The 21,326-nt window shown below is 38.7% G+C and overlaps 2 protein-coding genes and 1 pseudogene across 2 annotated transcripts in view; 2 read left to right on the top strand and 1 right to left on the bottom strand.

Annotated features, from left to right (window-relative positions):
- Window positions 1-9,264, bottom strand: part of LCA5L (LCA5L, lebercilin like) — a 30,401-nt gene extending 21,137 nt beyond the window's left edge. The window contains exons 1-3 of the mRNA XM_008067002.2: window positions 9,183-9,264; window positions 6,603-6,937; window positions 728-1,242 (exon numbers count right to left, since the gene is read on the bottom strand). Coding sequence (XP_008065193.1) covers window positions 728-1,242; window positions 6,603-6,927 — 840 coding nt within the window. The 5' untranslated portion in view covers window positions 6,928-6,937; window positions 9,183-9,264. The remainder of the gene's footprint in view (window positions 1-727; window positions 1,243-6,602; window positions 6,938-9,182) is intronic.
- Window positions 1-21,326, top strand: part of LOC103269417 (tail-anchored protein insertion receptor WRB) — a 156,375-nt gene that overhangs the window by 48,410 nt on the left and 86,639 nt on the right. The gene's annotated exons all lie outside the window — the stretch shown is intronic.
- LOC103269423 lies at window positions 17,732-18,984 on the top strand (annotated as a pseudogene).

Raw genomic sequence — 21,326 nt, 5'->3', positions numbered from 1 at the left:
TGGTCTGTGGCCTATTAGGAACCAGGCTGCACAGCAGGAGGTGAGCAGCCAGGGAGCAAAGCTCCATCTATATTTACAGCTGCTTCCCACCCCTCCTATTACTGTCTGAGCTCTGCTTTCCCTCAGATCAGTGGGCATTAGATTTTCATAGGAGTGAGACTGTTTGTGAGGGGTCCAGGCTGGGCGCTCCTTAGGAGAATCTAATGCCAATGATCTGGGATGATGCTAGCATTCGGGAGTGTCTGCAAATACAGATTAAAATTAGCAGTGAAGTTTGACTGCACATTCCACATTCTCCCCACTTCTGTGGGAAAAATGTCTTCTGTGAAATTGGTGTCTGATGCCAAAAAGGTTGGGGACCAGGGGTTTAGAGGGTTGATTTCAAAGAAAGGTTTTCCACAACACAGTACAACCTTTCCAGCCCATGAAAGAACATCCCCAAAAGCTGGTAGCTGAGCTGCCTTAGAGAATGGTCATTTCAAGATAACTTAGCCTAGCCATGGAATGAATTCTTGCTCACAACAACAGGATGGACGCTTCTGAGTTTTTTCTGTTTTTCTTTCAAAACTCTCCCTTCCCCCTACCCTCCTAGACAACACAACTTTTAGTATGGCATGCCAAACGAAGCAGTTTGTAATGCTTTGTTACAGAGAGGCACATATGATTAATGCATGCCTTCTGTATTAATTTTGGAATGTTAAAATATCTAGGGCCCTGAAATACAGACCTGTATGTTTTTGTCATTTGCCTCCATTTTTGTTGTAAGAATAGATAATTTATGAGTAAGTTCTTCCCTTTCTGCAAGATTTTTGTCTTCAGAAAGTTTCTGCAGTGACTGCAAGGCATCTTTAGTCTTCAATAACTCGCTGTCAGTTTCTCTAAGTTTCCTAGATACGATTCTTTCCTTTTCCTGGGATTTCCTAAGTAGCTGCCTTAAATTTTTTACTTCATTCTGATGTTTAATCATAATTTGAGGTAGATTATTTTGTGAATTCTCATATTTTCCTATAGCTTTCAAATGCCTAAGCTGAAGTTGTTTCAAAAACTGGTTCTCTATGACAATGGCTTCCAATTTACGATGTATATCAGCTAATTCATTTTTTAGTTCTTTAATCTTATGAAGCCTTGCTGAGAGTATTCGATGAGTCATAGCATCTCTTCTTTGGGAAATCATATTGATTTGTGTATTTGAAAAGGATGCATTCCAGGTGTGCTTTTTTCCAACTGAGATTTCCTTCTGGCCTGTGTAAGCAGATAATCCATTTTATTACTGTGTACTAATATACACAGACATGCAAATATGCTCATATGTATAATCTCCCCCTTGCACACATATACATACACACAAATAAGTATAACTAGAAGGGAAAAAAAACTTACACTTAATGAATACCCATGCTTTAGGCTAGGTACTTTATATATAAATATCTCATTTAATACAATTCTTTAATATGAGTTGTAATATGTTTCATAGCTGGAAATTTTAAGTCATCTGTCCAAGGCTATATAGCCAGCCATAAAGTGACCCAGAATGAATTGAAAACCAGGTCGTCTTTGACTCTAAAACCTTTACTTAGATTTCTATTATAAATGCTATACTAAAAACCATAATAACAGCTAACATTTACCAAGTACTTATCATATGTCAGGCAATGAAATAAGTGCTTTATATGAATTATCTGATGTAATCCTTCCAATAATATGGTATGAGGTAACTAGAGTATAATATGAGAACCCAATGTGAAGATCTGATATATTCAAAATGACCCTCAAAAAGTCATCAAACCTTTTAGTCTGTCTTGTTCCATCTCTCAATAAATTCAACACAGCCAGTATTTTCTGTTACTTTGGGTACAAAATGAAGTAATTGATATGTGTTCAGGAGTCTATTTTAAAGAAAAATTATCTAAAAAATATTACACTTGGCAGCAAGCTTATGAAATTGAATTTGAATGTTAAATATATATGTAACATCTCCCCCGTGCACACATATACGTACACATAAATAAGTGTAAATACAAGGGAAAAAACCTTATACTTAATGAATACCCATGTGTTTGGCTAGGTACTTTTTATATAAATATAAATATACTATTATTCCATCTTAAAGATAAATGAACTGTTGCTTGGGAGTGTCACTTGTCAGTAGGCACACAGTTTGTAAGTGATGAGACAGAACCCATTGTTCATGTGCCTGTGCTAGTGTCATATATATATATATATATATATATATATATATATACATATATATACATTCATGTGATATATATGTATGTGTATAGATTAGTATATCTAGGTAGGTTCTAAGAAACAGAGATAGAAACTAGATTCTAAAATCTAAAACTGTTTGATCCTCATTCTGGAGAGATGAGGCACTTAGTGGCAAATGTCACTATAGTCCTTACTTTAAGCTACTGGTCCAAGTGTGGACACATCATTTGAGACTTGGCTTAATGTGTTAGGACTAGATGGTGGCGATGCTACCTGTGATGGAAACAATGAACCAATAGAAATGAAGCATGCTATCTGGGGTTAAAGCATTTGAATCACGACTATGACAGACCACATCAATTTTACAAGTATCTCAGTTTCAGTATCACATTAATAACTGGTGGACTGTCTTTGCCACTATGCTTTCAAGGATATTTATTTTCCTAATGGGAACAAGTTAGTAGGTGTTATGGTTGAATATCTGAGTGTTTTAGAATAGGCTTTGGCCACATTAAAGACTGGAAAGCAGAGCAGACCAGCCTCTGCGACACCTATTAGAGGCTAGTGAAGAGGGGCCTATGGTTGTGTTGAGGCCAGATATTCTAATATCTTGGGCACTGGTTAGGGAAGCCCTAGACCCAAGCAGTGTGGAGCAGGCTGGTTTAAAATACTGGTAGGTGGAGGCTGACATGTTCTGCGCCATGGCCAGTATGACAGAACTTGACCCTCAATGTGTAATGTCTTCAGCTCTTAAGTGCTTTACCCTGGAGAAAAGAGGGATTTCACTGAGGCTAGAAGGATGGATGATGGGTTCCATGAGCAGTGGAGGTGGGTGGCCCCATCCCATGCCATACTCAAGTGATGGGCGGGCAGAAGCAGCATGATAGGGTGCCTGGGAACTGAAAGCCACGACCATGGGAGCTCTAGCCAAAGGCCCAAGAATCAAGAAGTGCACAGAAGCATAGATGCTTTGAAAAGAGGAAGGGTTGGCCTTCTAAAGACTACATGGGCTTGGACGAGGAGCACATGAATGATGCAAATGAAGAACCGAACCTCAGGCCTTTCCCCAAATGTCTTTGTATGTGTGAGGATCTCCCCATCCCCCATATTTCTTCCATTCCCCAAATATGTCTAAGACTAAATTTCTTGTCTACCCTAGCAGGTGGGTGGGAGAGGATGGGCCAGGCTTGTTTGCTTCAGAAAGGTAAATATACCACTTGTATTTGAGAGGTAAAAACAAATTTATACTACATACATCATGCATACTTGTAAAACCATAAAGTTCATAAAAATTGAAATAGGGTTTAATCATTAATGATTTTGTATTTCATTATCCTAACCCACACATAATAAGAATGGTATAATTTATAATTTGATTCCATTTCACATACAATAAGGCAGATTTAATTGAATGATTAAACTACTCTTAAGGGTTGGGCACTGTGGCTCATGCCTGTAATCCCAGGCCAAGGCAGGAGAATTGCTTGAGCCTAGGAGTTCGAGACCAGCCTCGGCAAGACAGCAAGACCCCCATATCTACCTAAAAACAAAAACAAAGCAAAACACAAAAAAAGCAAAAACAAAAACAAAACAAAAAAAAGCCTTACTTTTTTTCCCCCTTTATTATTATTTTTTATAGAGCTGGGTCTTGCTTTGTTGTTCAGGCTAGACTTGAACTCCTAGCCTCAACTGATTCTCCCATATTGGCCTTCTAATATTCTGAGATTACAGGAGTGAGCCACCGTGCCTGGGCAAAAAAATGATTCTTAAGATACCTAAATTTTAAGCACTGAGCTAAAACACTCATTCAAATTACCTTAATTTACCAAAAATATATATACTTAAGTCCACAGCCTTTAAGGCATGCTTCACATTACTTAAGATGACATGTGCTATTTTGAAGATTCCTAGGGAATACTAAGATAATAATGTAATAAGAAATATATTATGCCGGATGCAGTGGCTCACGAAGATAATAATGTAATAAGAAATAATAAGATTATTCTGGATGCAGTGGCTCATGCCTGTAATCCCAGCACTTTGGGAGGTGGAGGTGAGAGGGTTGCCTGAGCCTGGGGTGTCGAGACAACAACTTGGTGAGATCTTGTCTCTACAATAAATAAAAAGGTTAGCTGAGTGTAGTGGCACATGTCTGTAGTTCCAGCTACTTGGAAGGCTGAAGTAGAAGGATGGCTTGAGCCCAGCAGGTTGAGGGTGCAGTGAGTATGAGTGTGCCACTACACTCCAAGCCTGTGTGACAAAGTGAGACTCCAACTAAAAAAAAAAAAGCAAACAAAAAGAAATAAGATTATAATAAGATTCCTAGGGAATAATGATTCCTGGGAACATAAAAAATTTGAGTTAAATTCATAGCTGGATGTAGTGGCTCACGCCTATAATTCCAGGACTTTGGGAGACTGAGATGAGAGGATTGCCTAAACCCAAGGGTTTGAGATCAGCCTGGGCAACTGGGCAAGACCTCGTCTCTACAAAAAATAAAATTAGCTGGTTGTGGTGGTACGTGCCTGTAGTTTCACTACTTGGAAGGCTGAGGTGAAAGCATGGCCTTAGCGAGCAGGTCGAGGCAGCGGTAACCATGAGTGTGCCACTGCACTCCAGCTTGGCCCACATAGTGAGACTCCGACTCAAAAAATAAAAGATTCATGCGCGATTTATCTAAAATAATTTCAGAGTATTAATATATAAAAGGACCTCGAGTAAGAGAAAAACCTTTCACTCTTCCAGATAATGGAATTTAGGATTCTAGTCTGTGAAGTGACTGAATTAATCTAGGTTGCTCCTAATTTATGAATATGTATTTTGCATGAAGGTCTCAATAAATGTTTGCAGAATAAATCCATAAATTGATTTTAAAAGGAAAATCATAAGGTATCTAGATCTCAAATTGCAGTTTGCTTCTTGTAGAAATAGTTTTATAAATTGCCTTCTTGCCTAGTCCTATTAAAGCTTAGAATCAATATAAAGTGTAGTGTATAGCTCCATGATCTATTATCATAAACCCTTGGAGCCAAACTATTTGAGAATTTTGGAGTTTGTATTTTTTAGGTGGGTTTGTATTTTTGGAGTTTGTATTTTCTAGGTGGGTCCATAGTTCTTCTAGTAGGGTCTGGGGCAGCACTCTTTAATCAAACAATACTTTTGTAGTGAAACATATGACTATTTACATTAAGTAAAATAAATAAATGTCAGTTTAAACCAGGTTTTTGTTGCTAAATAAATTTTGGGACCGAATATGTAAAAATGTTGGGTTTTCAGAGATTTGTAAATTGTGTATTTGTAGAACCTAACCATGATGTTCTGTTGTGATAATTCCTTCCCAATGCCACAAGCAGATTTTTTCTGATGGAGTCCCACCATGGGAAAAGGAGCCAGACTTTTGTTTGTTGTCCTGGGCCTTGCCAGTGGGTATAGGACTCCAATCTGTCTAAAAAGGGACTTTTAACCTTTTGAGAATCTAGTGAAAGTGGTAGGTCCTTCTCTCTAGAAAAGTTTACAAATGCATATAGACACAAAAAGTGCCTAGGATTTCATGGGGTTCACAGATGTGTGTTTCAGATGAAGAATCCCTGCTCTAGAGCGAAGAAGAAGGGAAACACAGAGAGTCCTGGATGCAGCTGGTAAGGTCGGGGGTGAAAGATGCAGGGTAAACATGACAGTGGTAGACGTATCTCACAAAGAGTGGGCTCTTAATTATTTTCCAGCTGTTGACTAAGGGTGCACTGGTGGTCAAAGTGGAAAAGAGTTCCAACTATTTCTGTATAAGGAATACTTATGAATTCAAGATTGCCTAACATGGGAGGGAGCAATTGCAGTCTGGGCAGAGAGGCAGGGAGAAAGGAAGTCAAAGATGTCACAAGTTAATTCCAATTTGGACAGTCAGAAGTTAATGGAGTTGGTATTTTTAAAACCCGCAAGAAAACGACATTATTAGCAGCCTTTTAAACCATGCAAGTCCTCACCCAACTTGGAGACCATCTTCATGGGGAGTTGAGACAAGTATTTACATTTCATTGGCGATTCAAACCTTGATTCTTCCACTGAGATGAAAGGCAAGAAGCCAGTGAAACCCACGTATTGTGGTACTCTGTAGCAAGGCCACCTGTTAACTAAAAACAGAACTAACCTCACTACTAGGCTCCAGTAGGGGCAGCCATGCAAGGAGGAGGCTGTAAATGCTAAACCTTTCTGTTATTCTGTAATTATTCCTAATTCTCCACTTCCTAATTCCTTCTATAAAAGTTCACCTATGATACACATTTAAAGTATGGAAAAACAATAAAACTGAATATGTACCTCTCCAAATAACAGTATATTAAAATATTGTCATTATAACCAGAAATTTAGTCTTGGTAGGAAATTTCACATCTTACCTTTAGGTTGGGAGATTTTAGATGTGTTATACTTTTTCTTCTTCTTATTTTCTTTTACCATAGGCTGCTTTAAATAATTTTTATTAATAGCTGTTTCTGAATAATCAGACAGAAAATCTTCTGAATAATCATAGTGAGAAGTTAAACTTCTGCAGGAACATTGAGATTTGCTATAATCAACACTTTTACTGGACACATTACTGTTCCTCGAAAAATCACCTGTGCCTGGGCTTCTCTGGCATTCTGCAGATCTCCTATTGTTTTCTAACACCACCCTGGAGAAATGTTCATCTATATTTGTTTTTGTTGTATCAGCCAAAGACATAGTAAACAACCTAATAAAAGAAAAGTATTTATTGACATTAAAGTGAACATATGCTTTATTATATTTTCTTTAACTATAAATGGATAGTCAGGAATGTGAAACATTGTTTTGAAGTATTTTCTGGAAGAATTTCAATTTGGTTTTTATATTATTTCTACATACAAAATGTGAGACCCTCCCAAAACCAAATTTTGATGAAATATTATTCTCGTAATATAAGAAAGTTTATATCAGATAACAATAGTGACAACAATTTGTGAATTACAGTCTCATTTTTAAAGGCTGGTTTGGTCATTGCCTTGCTAAGCGTGTTTTCTTAAGCTTTGGCCCCCCTCCCCTACCTTGGGGCGGCAAATCTCCTTTCTTTCTTTCTTTCTCTCTCTATAATTTACTTTATAAAGAAACTATATTTTCTAATTTAACTTTTATGCAATTCTTTGCGTCTTTCATGCAGCATCAGATCGCAGACAAGACACCCCACACCCCCAGCAGGTCTGACCTAACATTTTGGAGGTCCCGCTGGGATAGTGTGAACCTAACAACTAAATCAGTTCTTTTGTCACTAAAGCTACATTGGTATGGCCATAAAGATCAAGTAAAAAAGATGTTTTTATATTAAAAAAAAAAAGCTGATTGTTTGTGGGAATTTTTTGCCTTGATTAGACCTGAAGAAAATGACTCTATTGTACTTGGTAAGTTTGGATGGCTGGTATGAAATGTGACATTTATGAAATTCAGACATATTTATGGAGATGCACATTTTTGTTTACTAATGATGAGCTCACATACTTTTGAAATTAAACATATAGAGTAGAATATAATTAATACACTAGTTTTCTAGACCTAATATTTTTATTAAAATAAAGAATAATACTAGGTTCTAATGATGTAAATTTGGTCACTGACTATATGGCTCTTTATAATTTTTTATTTGGGAAATTTGCTTTCTATGCTTTATTTAGACTCTTAAAATATGAATATGAGTTTCATGATTATCTACTGCATGATGATAGAAGACAAAATTCAGAAAAATTTGCTGAATTTTCATGGGAAAAATTATCCAGGGACTGGAACTTAAATTAAAAAAATCCACCAAATGAAAATTTATATTTATTTAATAAAGAACTGACCATATTTTCAGCTACACTAAAAACAAACTTCATTAATAATGAATTTGGAAGACTCAAAACTAAGTTTTTAATTGTTTTAGATTTAATTATTCAATGTAAAAAATAAAAATTGTATTTGGGAGCTAAATAATAGTAAAGTAAAATAGACTTCAAAGAAATACACTTAAAAGCTAAACATGAAAATGAAATTTAATGATGTGACCCTAATTTTTAATCAGAAGCATATGGTACTAATAGTTGAAAGTCCCTGTAACCAAGGGCTATGGTTGAAAAAGTAATTTAAATAAGTGCTAAATACTTCTTTCATTTCATGTGGATTCGATTCAAATTAAGTAAATTAAGTACCATTTAAAGTAATTTAAACACAGCAGTTCTTCATTTAGAAATAAGGAATATTTTTGTTCAATGAATTACTCTCCAAAGCAAGTCTCACAGGTTACTTCAGGGTTCTATGTAGCTGAAGTAACTCTCCAGCTTTTTGTTCCTAGGATCTTGACAGTCAATGGAAAAAAAATATAAATCATTTTTACTTCTACTTTATTTGTAGAAGTATTTCTACTTTATTTGGTATTGGGCATAGGCATTAGTATTAAACTGTTGATTTAACTGAATAATCTGTATAACAAACAAGGCTAGATGACAATATCTTTCCTACTTGTTTCACACAAACTCTCCCATACATGTCCCCCTAGGTCTGTGACACTAGACACAGCTTCTTGTCTTGACCTAACAACAGTTTTCTGGGAGAGGCTGGCAGGCCACAGTTAAATACTCCCCAAGAATCCTAAAGTTTCACATGAAAGCTATCTCCCTGAAGAATGATGCATCTAGCTCCCAGACAGCTCAAGACTGCTAACAAACAACTCTTCACATAGCCCTTATCCTTGGTAATTTAGAAATAGTGGATCCAATGCACACAAACTGTTAATACTTTCAATAAGCCCTCTTAGTTGTCTAAAGAGATAATTTAAAACGGAAAGAATAAGAAGTCAAATACAAGAAGCACCCTCCAATGCATACCCTCAATAAAATTAGCTATAGTTAAAAAAAAGTTCTACATTTATTTATAATGCTACTGCACTAAGGCACAATAATGCCACTAGAATCTCTTTTATAGCAGCCTACCTCAACAGCAGATTGAAATGAACAAATTAATTCCCTGGGTTCTTTAAAATGATTATTTTTTTCATTTAATTTCCAATTCTCCAGTTTTATCTAGAAAACGAAAGAGAAATTAGCTGACATCAGATCCTTTCCAGCAGGAATCCTGTGTCACTCTCTCTCCTGAGGAAGTTTATTTTTTTCCACTAAATTATTTCTGCTTTTTGCTGTTCGGCTTAACTCTCTAGCCTTCTTCTCTTCTGATGAAGGCTACGATCTCCCCACTACATGGGTCCAAATGATTTTGTTAGTAATATTATTATATCATTATACTTAAAATTTTTGTTTTTTGAGTTGGAGTCTCACTCTGTCGCCCAGACTGGAGTGCAGTGGCCGCTCCCGGACACCGCAGCCTCGACCTGCTGGGCTCCGGTGATACTTCCGCCTCAGCCTTCTGAGTAGCCGGAATTACAGGCATGCGCTACCATGCCCGGCTGATTTTTAGATTTATTGTAGAGATGAGGTCTCGCTGCCAAGGTGGGTCTTGAACCCGCCGACTCAGGCAATCCACTCACCTCAGCCTCCCAAAGGCGCAGGATTATAGGCTGAGCCACCGAGCCCGACTTTATACTTAATATTTAACTAGTGCTTTCAACTTTGTACAAAGTGCTTTCATATAGCTTAATCCTTCCATCTAGAAGGAACAGGCTTCAGGTTAAGTGATTGTCCATGTTTTCCAGCTTCAGAGGCAGTGCTTTTCATTAAGGATCACAACTGCAAAGAGCATACCGGCAGGAACATGACCCAATCCTAATGCAAAGAACTTCTCTTTCCAAACACATTTTACTATGTAGCAGTGGGCAGAAGCAGGGGCAAAGATCTTTATTTGTGAACCTTTGCATCTAGATTAAGAAAGAATCCCAGATGTTGGTGTAAGAGTCCTAGAAGGAGTATCAATGCTCCAGTGTAACCCTCATAGCCTTGCCTGTCCTTGTCCCCAGGAGCTATTCCTCCCCACTCCCCTTGCTCATGACTTCAATCCCTAATTTCTTCCTCATCCATCTTGATAAATCTGAATTCCCCAAACAATGGTTGCTAATCTGCAAGAAGAATGTGGTTTTTGGCCAGTTGTTCCTGACTGCAGTCAGACTTCAGTTGACCTCTCCAGCTAAAGCCCTGTACAAATTGCTTCCCTCTTGCCCACTTTAGAACACTCCTTCAAGAAGTCTTTTTGGGCAACCCCTTCAGGTCCCCACCCACTGTGGGAGCTTTTCTGTCCTCTTAATAAATCCTGCTTTCAAAAAAAAGTTTTTTTTTTTTTTTTTTTTGAGTTGGAGTCTCACTCTGTCACCCAGACTGGAGTGCAGGGGCCGCTCCCAGTCACCGGAGCCTCCACCCGCTGGGCTCTGGCGATTCTTCCGCCTCAGCTTTCCAAGTAGTTGGAACTACAAGTGCGTGCTACCACGCCCGGATAATTTTTTTTTTTGATTTATTGTAGAGATGAAGTAAAAAAAAAGTCTTTTTATGCTGCCATTTTTCGATAAAGACTTAATTCAAGAGTTTATTCATGTTATATTCACAAATTGTCCAACAGCTATAATAGTGGAAGGGACTGCGATGGAATAGAAGGTGACAGACAACTTGAAGGCAGACAGGCCTGGGCTTGAAGCTGGGTCTGTCACTTAAGTGCTCTTGTCCATCTTTAAAATGTGAGTAACAACACTGATTCCATAGGGTTGAGAAAGAAAAGCAGCTTATCTGAGGAATGCGAGCCCCTCTTTAAATTATCCGACCAAGAGAAGCATTGGAATGAGACAGCAGTCACGTCCTGCACAGCCCCCCAGCCTCCCCTGAGTTAAGTAATCATTTCTAAGCTGCTTGCTATGTAGTCTCCAGACTGACAGACACCAGAAATAACTATAAATTAATCTAACAATGCCATATGCTAGACACCATGGCTCATAACCTATAGTTCAATAATGTACAGCCATCAATCACTAAGCAGTGTTATTTCTGTAAACCAATGAGAATTCCTGAAAAACAATTTTTATAATTGCTCCCTCTCCTGTTTTGTCCTTTTTTCTTTAAAACCCCAAACCAGAACACTTGCCAAGGTAATTTGGAAGTGTTTCCTGTGCTGCAGTCCTCAACTTTGGCCCAAATAAACTCTCAACCTATATTAATTTGCCTCCATTTCTTTATTTAGGTTGACAAGGTCATTATAGGGAAAGATGAGACAGGGTTTGTGAAAATACATATCACATAGTGAGCATTCAACAAATACTAGTTTCTCCTCTTGGAAGAACAATTCTGGGACATGTAAGGACTGTCAAGGGCATTGCTGGTGTCCTCATGTTGGAGATGCAAATAAGAGGCAGTCGATTTCTCTATCAACTATTTCATCAGGAATAACTACTTAAATAACTCCATTAAACTGAAAACTCCTGAAGATGGAGACTATGTCTTGTACCTACATAATTTTAGGCCTATCATATTGCTCCTACATAGCCAATATTTTTAAGAGCTTGAATAATAAACACGATCACAACCATCATCTATTATATAGCAAGCACAGAGCCAGGAGCTTTACACATAATAGCTTTCTTAATCATAATGACAGTCCTGTGAAATAGGTATTATTAACTGTATTTTACAGATGGGGCATCTAAGGCTCAGAAAGTTTAAGTAACTTGTTCAAGGTCACAAAGATGATGAGTAGCACTGAGTTTTGAACCCAGTTTGTCTGCATTTAAAGTTCTTCTCATTGAACTACACTGCTTGACTCAAAACAGACATAATTTGACCCAACACATTTATCACTGCAACCTTAAGATGTTAAATTATGTCAAAACCTATGATAAGCTTATGGAAATTACTTGTTATTTGGCTTTTCATTGCTTTATCTCTAAAGTTCAAAATCCTAGACTTTACTGAAAATAATCACATATCCCTTAATCTTTCAGGTTAATCAGTATAATTCACTCTGAATTTGACATAACAGGAACAGTGAAGTGATGAAGATAAGGGGGTTAGATTCCTAGATTAGAATATTGGGGTCTGCGGATGTGATTATACCCCACTTATAATTGTTTTTTTCTTTCAAAGATTCCCTCTGAATAACATTTGCCACAGAGGGCTAAAATGAGTTCCAGTTACCCCATGCTTGATAAAAAGAGAATTAATAAAGAGAGAATTATTTAGTTTAACAAAACCTGATATAACGGGGGAAAAAAGAAGAAAATTCAAATGGAAATCCTGTAGAGTCACATAAGAATAAACATGACTCTATAAACAACCTCACTCTTAAAACCAGATTAAAATGTACCCTAATGGAAGGCATTATAGATTTAGTTGTAAGAAAGGTGGTGGATTTGAAGGCATTATAGCCCTCCCCACATGGATTTATAAGTCATAAGCCTCTGTTGATGGCTAAATTGTCCCATTAAGTCCTGACTCCTAGGGATCTCTGTATTTTTCAGGAAATTTATAATTAGGAGTCAATAACTGTAGGTCCTTAAAAATGCCAGAAAAATCAAATACAATAAAAATGTTTCAATGAGAGGATGCTTTATTAACTAAATTATCCACAGGTTTTCCTATTCAATAATTTACCTAACCTAATGCTAGAGGTGTAGTTTCCTCAGGGTGAACCAAAATGTAGGCTTACTATAAAGACAATTTTTTGTTTTGGTGAACTAGATCTTCATTGCCATCACTTTTCTAGTGAATGTATTGTCAGCTTGCTTTCATCAAATTTCTAAAACACATGGTATGAGGGAGTTATTCTACTGGTGACTATTATAACCAAATATAATAGAAAAAAACTATAAGCAATTTCAGATTAATTTCTGTGTTCACTGACCTATCACAGTCTTTAAATAGGCACAAATATCTAAAGAAAAAAAATAAATGCATCACATATCCTAAGACACTGAATTTTTGAGGACTCATTGAATTTAAACATTGTCATAAATGCTTTAGATAGCATATTTAAAAGTATATTCATTATTTTTCTTTAAAAAAAATAGAGATGGAATCTCGCTATGTTGCACAGGCTGGTCTCAAACTCCTGGCCTCAAGCAATCCTCCTGCTTCAGCCTCCCAAAGTATTGATATCACAGGCGTGAGCCAACATGTCTGGCCCAGATGCTATATTTTTTTGAGACAATATGACCTTACAATTTGAAAGGTCAGTATATTATATGACCTGGCTGGCCCAATGATTTATCAGAAATTATTAAATGTCAGCATCACTAAAATCAGCTTTTAGGCAAACTTAATGTACTTCTTTTTGCTACAACAAGTAGAAAAACAACTGTTCTTTTTTTTTTTTTTTTTTAGTTGGAGTGTCACTCTGTTGCCCAGGCTGGATTGCAGTGGCACTGCTCTCAGTCACCTCAGCCTCGACCTGCTAGGCTCAGTTGATCCTTCTGCCTCAGCCTTCCAAGCTCAGCTACCACGCTCAGCTAATTTTCTGATTTATTGTAGAGATGAGGTCTCATCATGTTGCCCAGACTGGTATCGAACCCATGGGCTCAGGCAATCCTCTTGCCTCAGCCTCCCAAAGTGCTGGGATTATGGCTTGAGCCACTGCGCCTGGCCGAAAAACAACTGTTCTTAATACTAATGGTATAGTTTTTGACAAAAAGAGGTCATGAGAAAATTGGGACCAGCTGGTTTCATATCAAGCAGTTCAGTAACAACATCAACAATTATATGAATTTAGTAGGTGATTCACTAACTATTTTTTTGTTTTTTAAATCATTTTTAAATGGTGATTTTAAAAATTCATTTAATATGTCAATTTATATTTGAAACATTAGACATGTGTACTCCTGTGAAACTATCACCATGATCAAGAAGTGAACATATCCATAATCTCCCAAAAGTTCCCTGCACTCCATTGTAATTCCTTTCTTCTGTCTCTCCCTGTACCTCACTCCCATTCCAAGCAATCACTATGTTTTGTCACTATGGATGATTTTGTACTTTCTATAGGTTTATATAAATTGAATCATATACTATGTACTTTTATTTGGCTTAGTATCTTTCATTCAGCATAATTCTTTTGAAATTTATCCATGATATTGTGTGTATCAGTAGTTCATTTTTAAAAATTGCTGAGCAGAGGCCAGGCGTGGTGGCTTAAGCCTGTAATCGCAGCCCTTTGGAAAGCTGAGGTGAGAGGACTGCCTGAACCCACGGGTTTGAGAACAGGCTGAGGTTTGGTGAGACCTCATCTTTACAATAAATCAAAAAATTAGCTGGGTGTGGTAGTGCACACCTATAGTTCCAGTTACTTGGAAGGCTGAGGCAGAAGGATCACCACCCCAGCTGGGGTGGCTGTGAGCGTGTCACTGCACTCCAGTCTGGGCAACAGAGTGAGACACCAAATTAAAAAAAAAAAAAAAAAAATTGCTGAGCAGTTTCCAGTTGTATGTGTAAGCCTTAATTTGTTTATCTATTCATCTATTTCAGCTATTTCCAGTTTTTGGCTATTACAAATAAAATTGCTATGGACATTCACACACAAGCTTTATGTATAGACATAAGATGTCTTCTCTCTAGTGTAAATAATGAGGAGTGGTATGGTTGGCTGATGTGGTGGGTACATGTTTAACTTTTAAAAAATCTGCCAAGCTGGCTCATGCCTGTAATCCCAACATTTTGGGAAGCTGAGGCAGGGGGATTGCTTGAGCCAAGGAGTTCAAGACCAGCCTGGGCAATAAATGAGACCGCATCTCTACAAAAAATTGCCAGGCATGGTGGCATAAGCCTGTAGTTCCAGCTACTCAGGAGGCTAAGGACAGCCTGATTCTAGGAGGTCAAGACTGTGGTAAGCCATGATTGTGCCACTGCATTCCAGCCTGGGTGGCAGAGTGAGACCCTAACTAAAAAAAAACCTCAAAAGTGCCAAACTGTGTCTGTACCATTTTTATATACCCATCATCAGTATATAAGAGTTCCAAGTGCTTCACATCTCAGCTATCACTAGATATGATTAGACTTTTTAGCCTTTGTAATAGGTTTGTGTAGTGATATCCCATGTGGCTTTAATTTGCATTTCCCAAATTTCTAATTATATTGAATATCTTTTAATGCACTTAAAAATCTCCAAGACATTCATTTTTCAATCAACGTCTATGTGTTGTCCATTACCTTCCATAAAGAAAGGAATTAAAAATCCCATTTTTAAGATTTAAGACTCTCATTTGGTACTGTGGTAGACTGAATAATGGCCCCTAAGTATGCCCACATCCTAATCCCCAGATCCTGTGAGTGTTACTATATATAACAAAAAGGACTTTGCAAACGTGATCATTTCAGGATCTTGAGGTGGGAAGATTATCCTGATTTATCCCAGATTATCCATGTGGACCTAATGTAATTTCATGGACCTCTCTATCCATGTGGACCTAATGTAATTACATGGACCTCTCTATGAGGAGTCAGAGTTAGAAGGCCACGTGATAGTAGAAGCAGAGGGGAGCAGAGTCAGAGGGAGAAGATGCTGTGCTGCTGGCTTTGGAAATGGAAGAAGGGGTCACAGGCCAAATAATAAAGGCTTTTCTGGAAGCTAGAAAAGGTAAGGAAATGGATTCTCCCTTGGAGGAGCCTCCAGGAGGAACCAGCCCTGTTGACATCTTAATTTTAACCCTGTAATATTCATTTCAGACTTCTGATCTCTAGAACTGTAAGAGAATAAGTTTGTTTTAAGACACTGAATTTGTGGTCAGGCGTGGTGACTCAAGCCTGTAATCCTGGCACTTTGGGAGGTGGAGGCGAACGGATTGCCTGAGCCCATGGGTTCAAGACCAGCTTGTGCAACATGGCAAGATCTCATTTCTACAATAAACCAAAAAATTAGCTGGGTGTGGTGGTGTGTGCCTGTAGTTCCAGCTACTTGGAAGGCTGAAGCAGAAGGATCACCTGAGCCCAGCTGATAGAGGCTGCAGTGGCCGTGAGAGTCCCACTGCACTCCAGCCTGGGCAACAGTGAGACTCTGACTCAAAAGAAAACAAAAAGACACTGAATTTGTGGTACTTTTTTTATAACAAATAAATGAGTACTCAGTTATAGGGAACTAATACAGGTACACTGAAAAACATCATGAATTAAAATGAGACTTAAATCAGGTTGTTAAATGTAAATAAAATGCACTGTTATAAATTTCAAGAAGTCAAAGAAGACAATAAGTAAAAATGTTTTTGGGAAGAATCTTAATGCTTCTAGAATCTGGCCTGCTTTGCCTTGCCTGGACCAAATCTAGGAAAGGATGACTAACCCTTGAGAGCTAGTCGGATTGCATGCTTTGAAAAAAACAGCTGGAGAAAACAGCAGAGTCTCTCATAAGCATTCCATGCAGATTTTTTTTTTTTTTTAAAGCAAGGAGGCTAGCCCTTTTGCACACACAATGACAAGAATATGACTAGGGGCTGAGAAACCTCAATGGAAAAGGAAAAAATCTCAGTGTGGAGAAGGAAAGAGGTGGTAAGGGGAAGGGATGACAAAGAGGTGTCAGGTAGTGAGCAGGGTTAGGAAATTAATGACACAGAGCTAATATGTTAATTGAGGAAATAGATAAATATATTTAGAATCACAGGAGCCTAGTTTCTTATGTAGAAAGGGGGAAGGCCACAAAGGATGCTGATGTGTTGTATCAAAACTAAAAACAGCGGTTAAAAATATATACACATGTATATATACATATGCACATATACAAAAGGACAGATATACAGATCTACACGCATATATATCTATATTAATATATGTGTGTATATATGCATCTGTATGAGATCTGACAATTAAGTTCATGAACTCATCTAGAAAACGTGCTAATATTACTATGGTCACTTTTGAAGTACTCCCCTTGGGAAGCTCTGCACCAACAGCAAATAGTCTGCTCGTCAAAGCCATTTTGGAACTCTTTTTCTGAAATGGCCATCAGAGCTGTTGTTGTATTACCCCTGTGTCCTGAATGTCATCAAATGTCTTCCTTTCAAAATTTCAATATTTCCTTTATCTTCTGGTAAAGAAAAAAGCCATTGGGGGCCAGATCAGATAAGTAGGGAAGGTGTTTCAATATAGTTATTTGTTTACTGGCTAAAGACTCCCTCAGAGGCAGTGCTGTGTGAGTTGGTACATTGTCGTGATACAAGAACTCCTTCAGGTCCATTTTTGTCCACACCTTTCTCATGTCAATATTTTCGGTTAAGATTTTCCTAACTGTTTCTCTATCAATGTTTATTTGGTCTGCTGTGCTTCTCATAGCCAATGATTTTGACACACAATTTGATGAATTTCTGTAATGGTTTCTTCAGTTCTGCTCGTTACTGGCCATCCTGACCCCTCTTCATCAGTGTTGCTTTCTCTCCCTTCTGAAAAACATTTAACCCATTTGTACACTGCCATTTTCTTCATAGCACTATGCCCATGTATTTAGACTAACATGTCCCTGATTTCACTTCCACTCTTGTCAAGTTTAACAAGAATTTAATGTTTGTTTGTTGCCATTGCTCTAATTCAAGCTCTGACATTCTGGTAACAGCACACAAAAACATGCAACAACAATAATGGACACCACTCAGCAAGACACTACCACAGATCGACATGAACACAGTTGTGAGACACTGATGTACCAAGGTTATGAAGCCTTACCGAATTGTTTGTACAGAGCTGTCAATGCAAGTGCATGGTGACAAGTTCATGGAATTAATTGTCAGACCATGTATGTATGTGTGAACATATATGTATGTGTGTGTATTTTTCCCTTAACTCTACTCTCTGAGAGGGTCTAGAAGCAATGACAACTAGCATGCTGTGTACCGTTCTCCACTAAATACCATTCTCTACTACAAGGAATCAGGGCTCCTTGGAGAAATGGATGATCCTTGGCCTGGTGCAGGCAAAGACAAGATAAAGTTAGTATGTGTCACAAGGACACAGGAATCATCTTGAAGCAGCTCCCAGCTGTCAAATCTAAGGCAATTTGAACATCAAAATAAATAAGGATGGCCTGGTACAGTGGCTCACGCCTATAATCCCAAAGCTTTTGGAGGTCAAGGTGAGAGAACTGCTTGAGCCCGTGGGTTCAAGACCAGCCTGGGAAACTTGGCAAGACCTCATCTCTACAATAAACAAAAAAATTGGCTGCAGAGTTTGGCTGTTGGCTACTCTGATCTTTGTGGATAAGGAAAATGGAGAACCAGGCACTCATGTGGCCTCCCAAAGATGAGCTGAAGCTAGGATCTGGGCCTTTAATCAAAGCCTCTCACGTTTCAACACCACGTGTTGGCAAAGTGTTTGCTCCACCAGCCTTACCTAAAACTGCTAGAAAGGCTTTGGGAACTGTCAACAGAACTACAGAAAGCTCAACGAAGGCAAACAGACCCCTCAAACAAAAACAGCCAGCCATTTCTGCCAAAAAGATGACTGAGAAAACTGTTAAAGCAAAAAGTTCCGTTTCTACCATGGATGACAGCTATCTGGAAATATAAACATTCTTTCCCTATGATCCTGTAGATTTTGAGACTTTTGATCTGCCTGAAGAGTACCAGATTGCACACCTCCTCTTGAGTGGAGTGCCCCTTATGGTCCTTGATGAGGAGCGAGAGTTTGAAAAGCTGTTTCAGCTGGGCCCCCCTTCACCCATGGAGATGCCCTCTCCACCATGGGAATCTGATCTGTTGCAGTCTCCTTCAAGCATTCTGTCGACTCCGGATGTTGAACTGCCACCTGTTTGCTGTGACATAGATATTTAAATTTCTTAGTGCTTTCTAATGTGTGTGTATTTATATTAATAAAGCATTTCTCTGTTAAAAAAAAATTAACTAGGCATGGTGGCTTATGCCTGTAGTTCCAGCTACTTGGAAGGCTAAAGCAGAAGGATTGCCTCCTGAGCCCAGCAGGCTGAGGCTGCGGTATCCATGAACATACCACTGCCCTCCAGCCTTGGTGACAGAGTGAGACTCCAACTCAAAAAATAAAATAAAATAAATAAGGATGATATAGGTTTATAACCCACTGAATAAAATAGGAATCCATGAGTCTATGGTAATATAAATGAACAAATAAATAAGAAAGGGAAAAAAGCTCCTTGCTCTGCCAGTACACCTAGCTATTTGAAAACTGACTAAGGTAAGAAATTAACTATTTCTCAATGACTGCTGAGATCCAGCCCAGCACTAACATCCTTAAATAAAATATACCTATATATCAGAAATTTCAAGGTTTATTTGATAACATGAAAATGTGCCACATGCAAAGTTTGGGTGGTTATAGATTAGTTACATAGGTTTTGGCAATTTAACGATTTTATATATTTTATTTATTTTTGACAAAAAGCTTGAATTCCCATGACCAGACTGACACTCAGTTGCCTTCAGGATAAGAACCTGTGCCTCTCTACTTCCACCAAGTGGTGGCAAATGCAATGTACTGTACTGCACAAAGGTAATTGTAATGTGCATTGTAGAAAGGGCTACAAATCATTTTAGAAGTGCCAGTTTTAGCTCCCCTGACGCCATATTTCTCTTAAATTTTCAGTGTTCACCTGATTATTTTTTACTAGAATTTTCATTCTAACTTAATAAAATTGTACTAAAACACCTGACATTTAATAACTCTTACACATTAGAATGTTCATTTCATTCATTCACTTTCTTTTTTTTTTTGAGTCAGAGTCTCACTCTGTCATCCAGGCTGGAGTGCAGTGGCACACTTATGCTCACTGCAGCTTTGACCTCCTGGGTCATATGATCCTTCCACCTCAGCTTCCTGAGTAGTGGGACTACAGGTGTGTGACACCATGCCTGGCTAATTTTTTTATTTTTTGTAGAGGCGAGGTCTCTTTATGTTGCCCAGGCTGGTCTTGAACTCTTGGGCTCAAGCGAGCCTCCTGCCTCAGCCTCCCAAAGTGCTGGGATTACAGATGTAAGCCACTGCACCTGGCTTTATTCATTCTTTTAACATATTTGAGTGCATACTTTGTGCCAGGAACTCTGTAAGGTGTGTGGATATAATAATGAACACAAACAAATGTTTCTGTGGAGCTTATGTTGGCAATAATCACAATAGTGACTGTTCTAAGTGTATTTTTTTTTTTTTTGAGTTGGAGCCTCACTCTGTCGCAGTAGCTGCTCCCAGCCACCACAGCCTCGCCTGCTGGGCTCTGGTGACCCTTCCACCTCAGCCTTCCAAGTAGCCGGAATTACAGGCATGCGCTACCACGCCCGGCTGATTTTTTGATTTATTGTAGAGATGAGGTCTCGCCAAGTTGCCCAAGCGGGTCTCGAACCCGCGGGCTCAGGCAATCCACTCACCTCAGCCTCCCAAAGGCGCGGGATTACAGGCTGAGCCACCGAGCCCGGCTTCTAAGTGTCTTAAATGGAAGAGATAGAACTCTGTGAGGATATATGACAAAGAAACCTGATCCTGATAAGGATTTGGGAAGTTATCCCTATAGAACTGCTGTCTGAACTGAGATATGAAGGGTCAATGGAAACTAATTAGGCAAGAGAGAATGGCGGGGGGCGGGGGACGAGATAGGAGGGAAACACACTGCAGACAAGGAGAAAGGACAGTATGAAGGCCTGGTGGGTAGATGAGGCCTACGTGTCTGAAGCCCAGTTGAGAAGGGCCAGAAATTCTAGATGGGTCTTGAGAAGTAGGTGGGGGTGAGAAGCTGCAGGGACTTGGAAAACATGTTATGATTTGGATCATTAGTCCAAGGGCAATGGGAAGCTGGCAGTAAGCAAGATAAGGATGCTGGGGAGGAAAGGCATAATCAGCTCTGCTTTCTGAGGAGGTTATGCTGGCGGCAGTATGGAGATGAGAACTGAGAAAAAGCCAGATGGGATGTGGGGGACCAGAGAGCAGAGGACTGTAAAAGGTGGAATGGAGGTGGTAGCTTGAACTAAGGTGTCAGTAGCAATGAAGAGATGTGAAAGATGCTCAGGAGACAATATCACCAGGGCTCGGAGAGTTACTGGTTGCTGGGGTGAGGGAAAAGGTCGAGGAGGAATCCTAGTTACTATTGAAGAGGTCCCAGTTGGGGTTGGGTAGTTTGGGTAGTGGAATTGTTTGTGCATGCTGAGTTGGAGGAGAAAGAGTGATTTTTTTTTTTTTTTGAGTTGGAGTCTCACTCTGTTGCCCAGACTGGAGTGCAGT

The sequence above is a fragment of the Carlito syrichta genome, unplaced genomic scaffold (assembly GCF_000164805.1).
Source record: "Carlito syrichta isolate Samal-C Ts95f unplaced genomic scaffold, Tarsius_syrichta-2.0.1 Scaffold309259, whole genome shotgun sequence".
NCBI lineage: Eukaryota > Metazoa > Chordata > Mammalia > Primates > Tarsiidae > Carlito > Carlito syrichta.
Note: the sequence above shows the minus strand (reverse complement) of the source record. Positions and strands in the feature narration are given on the sequence as shown.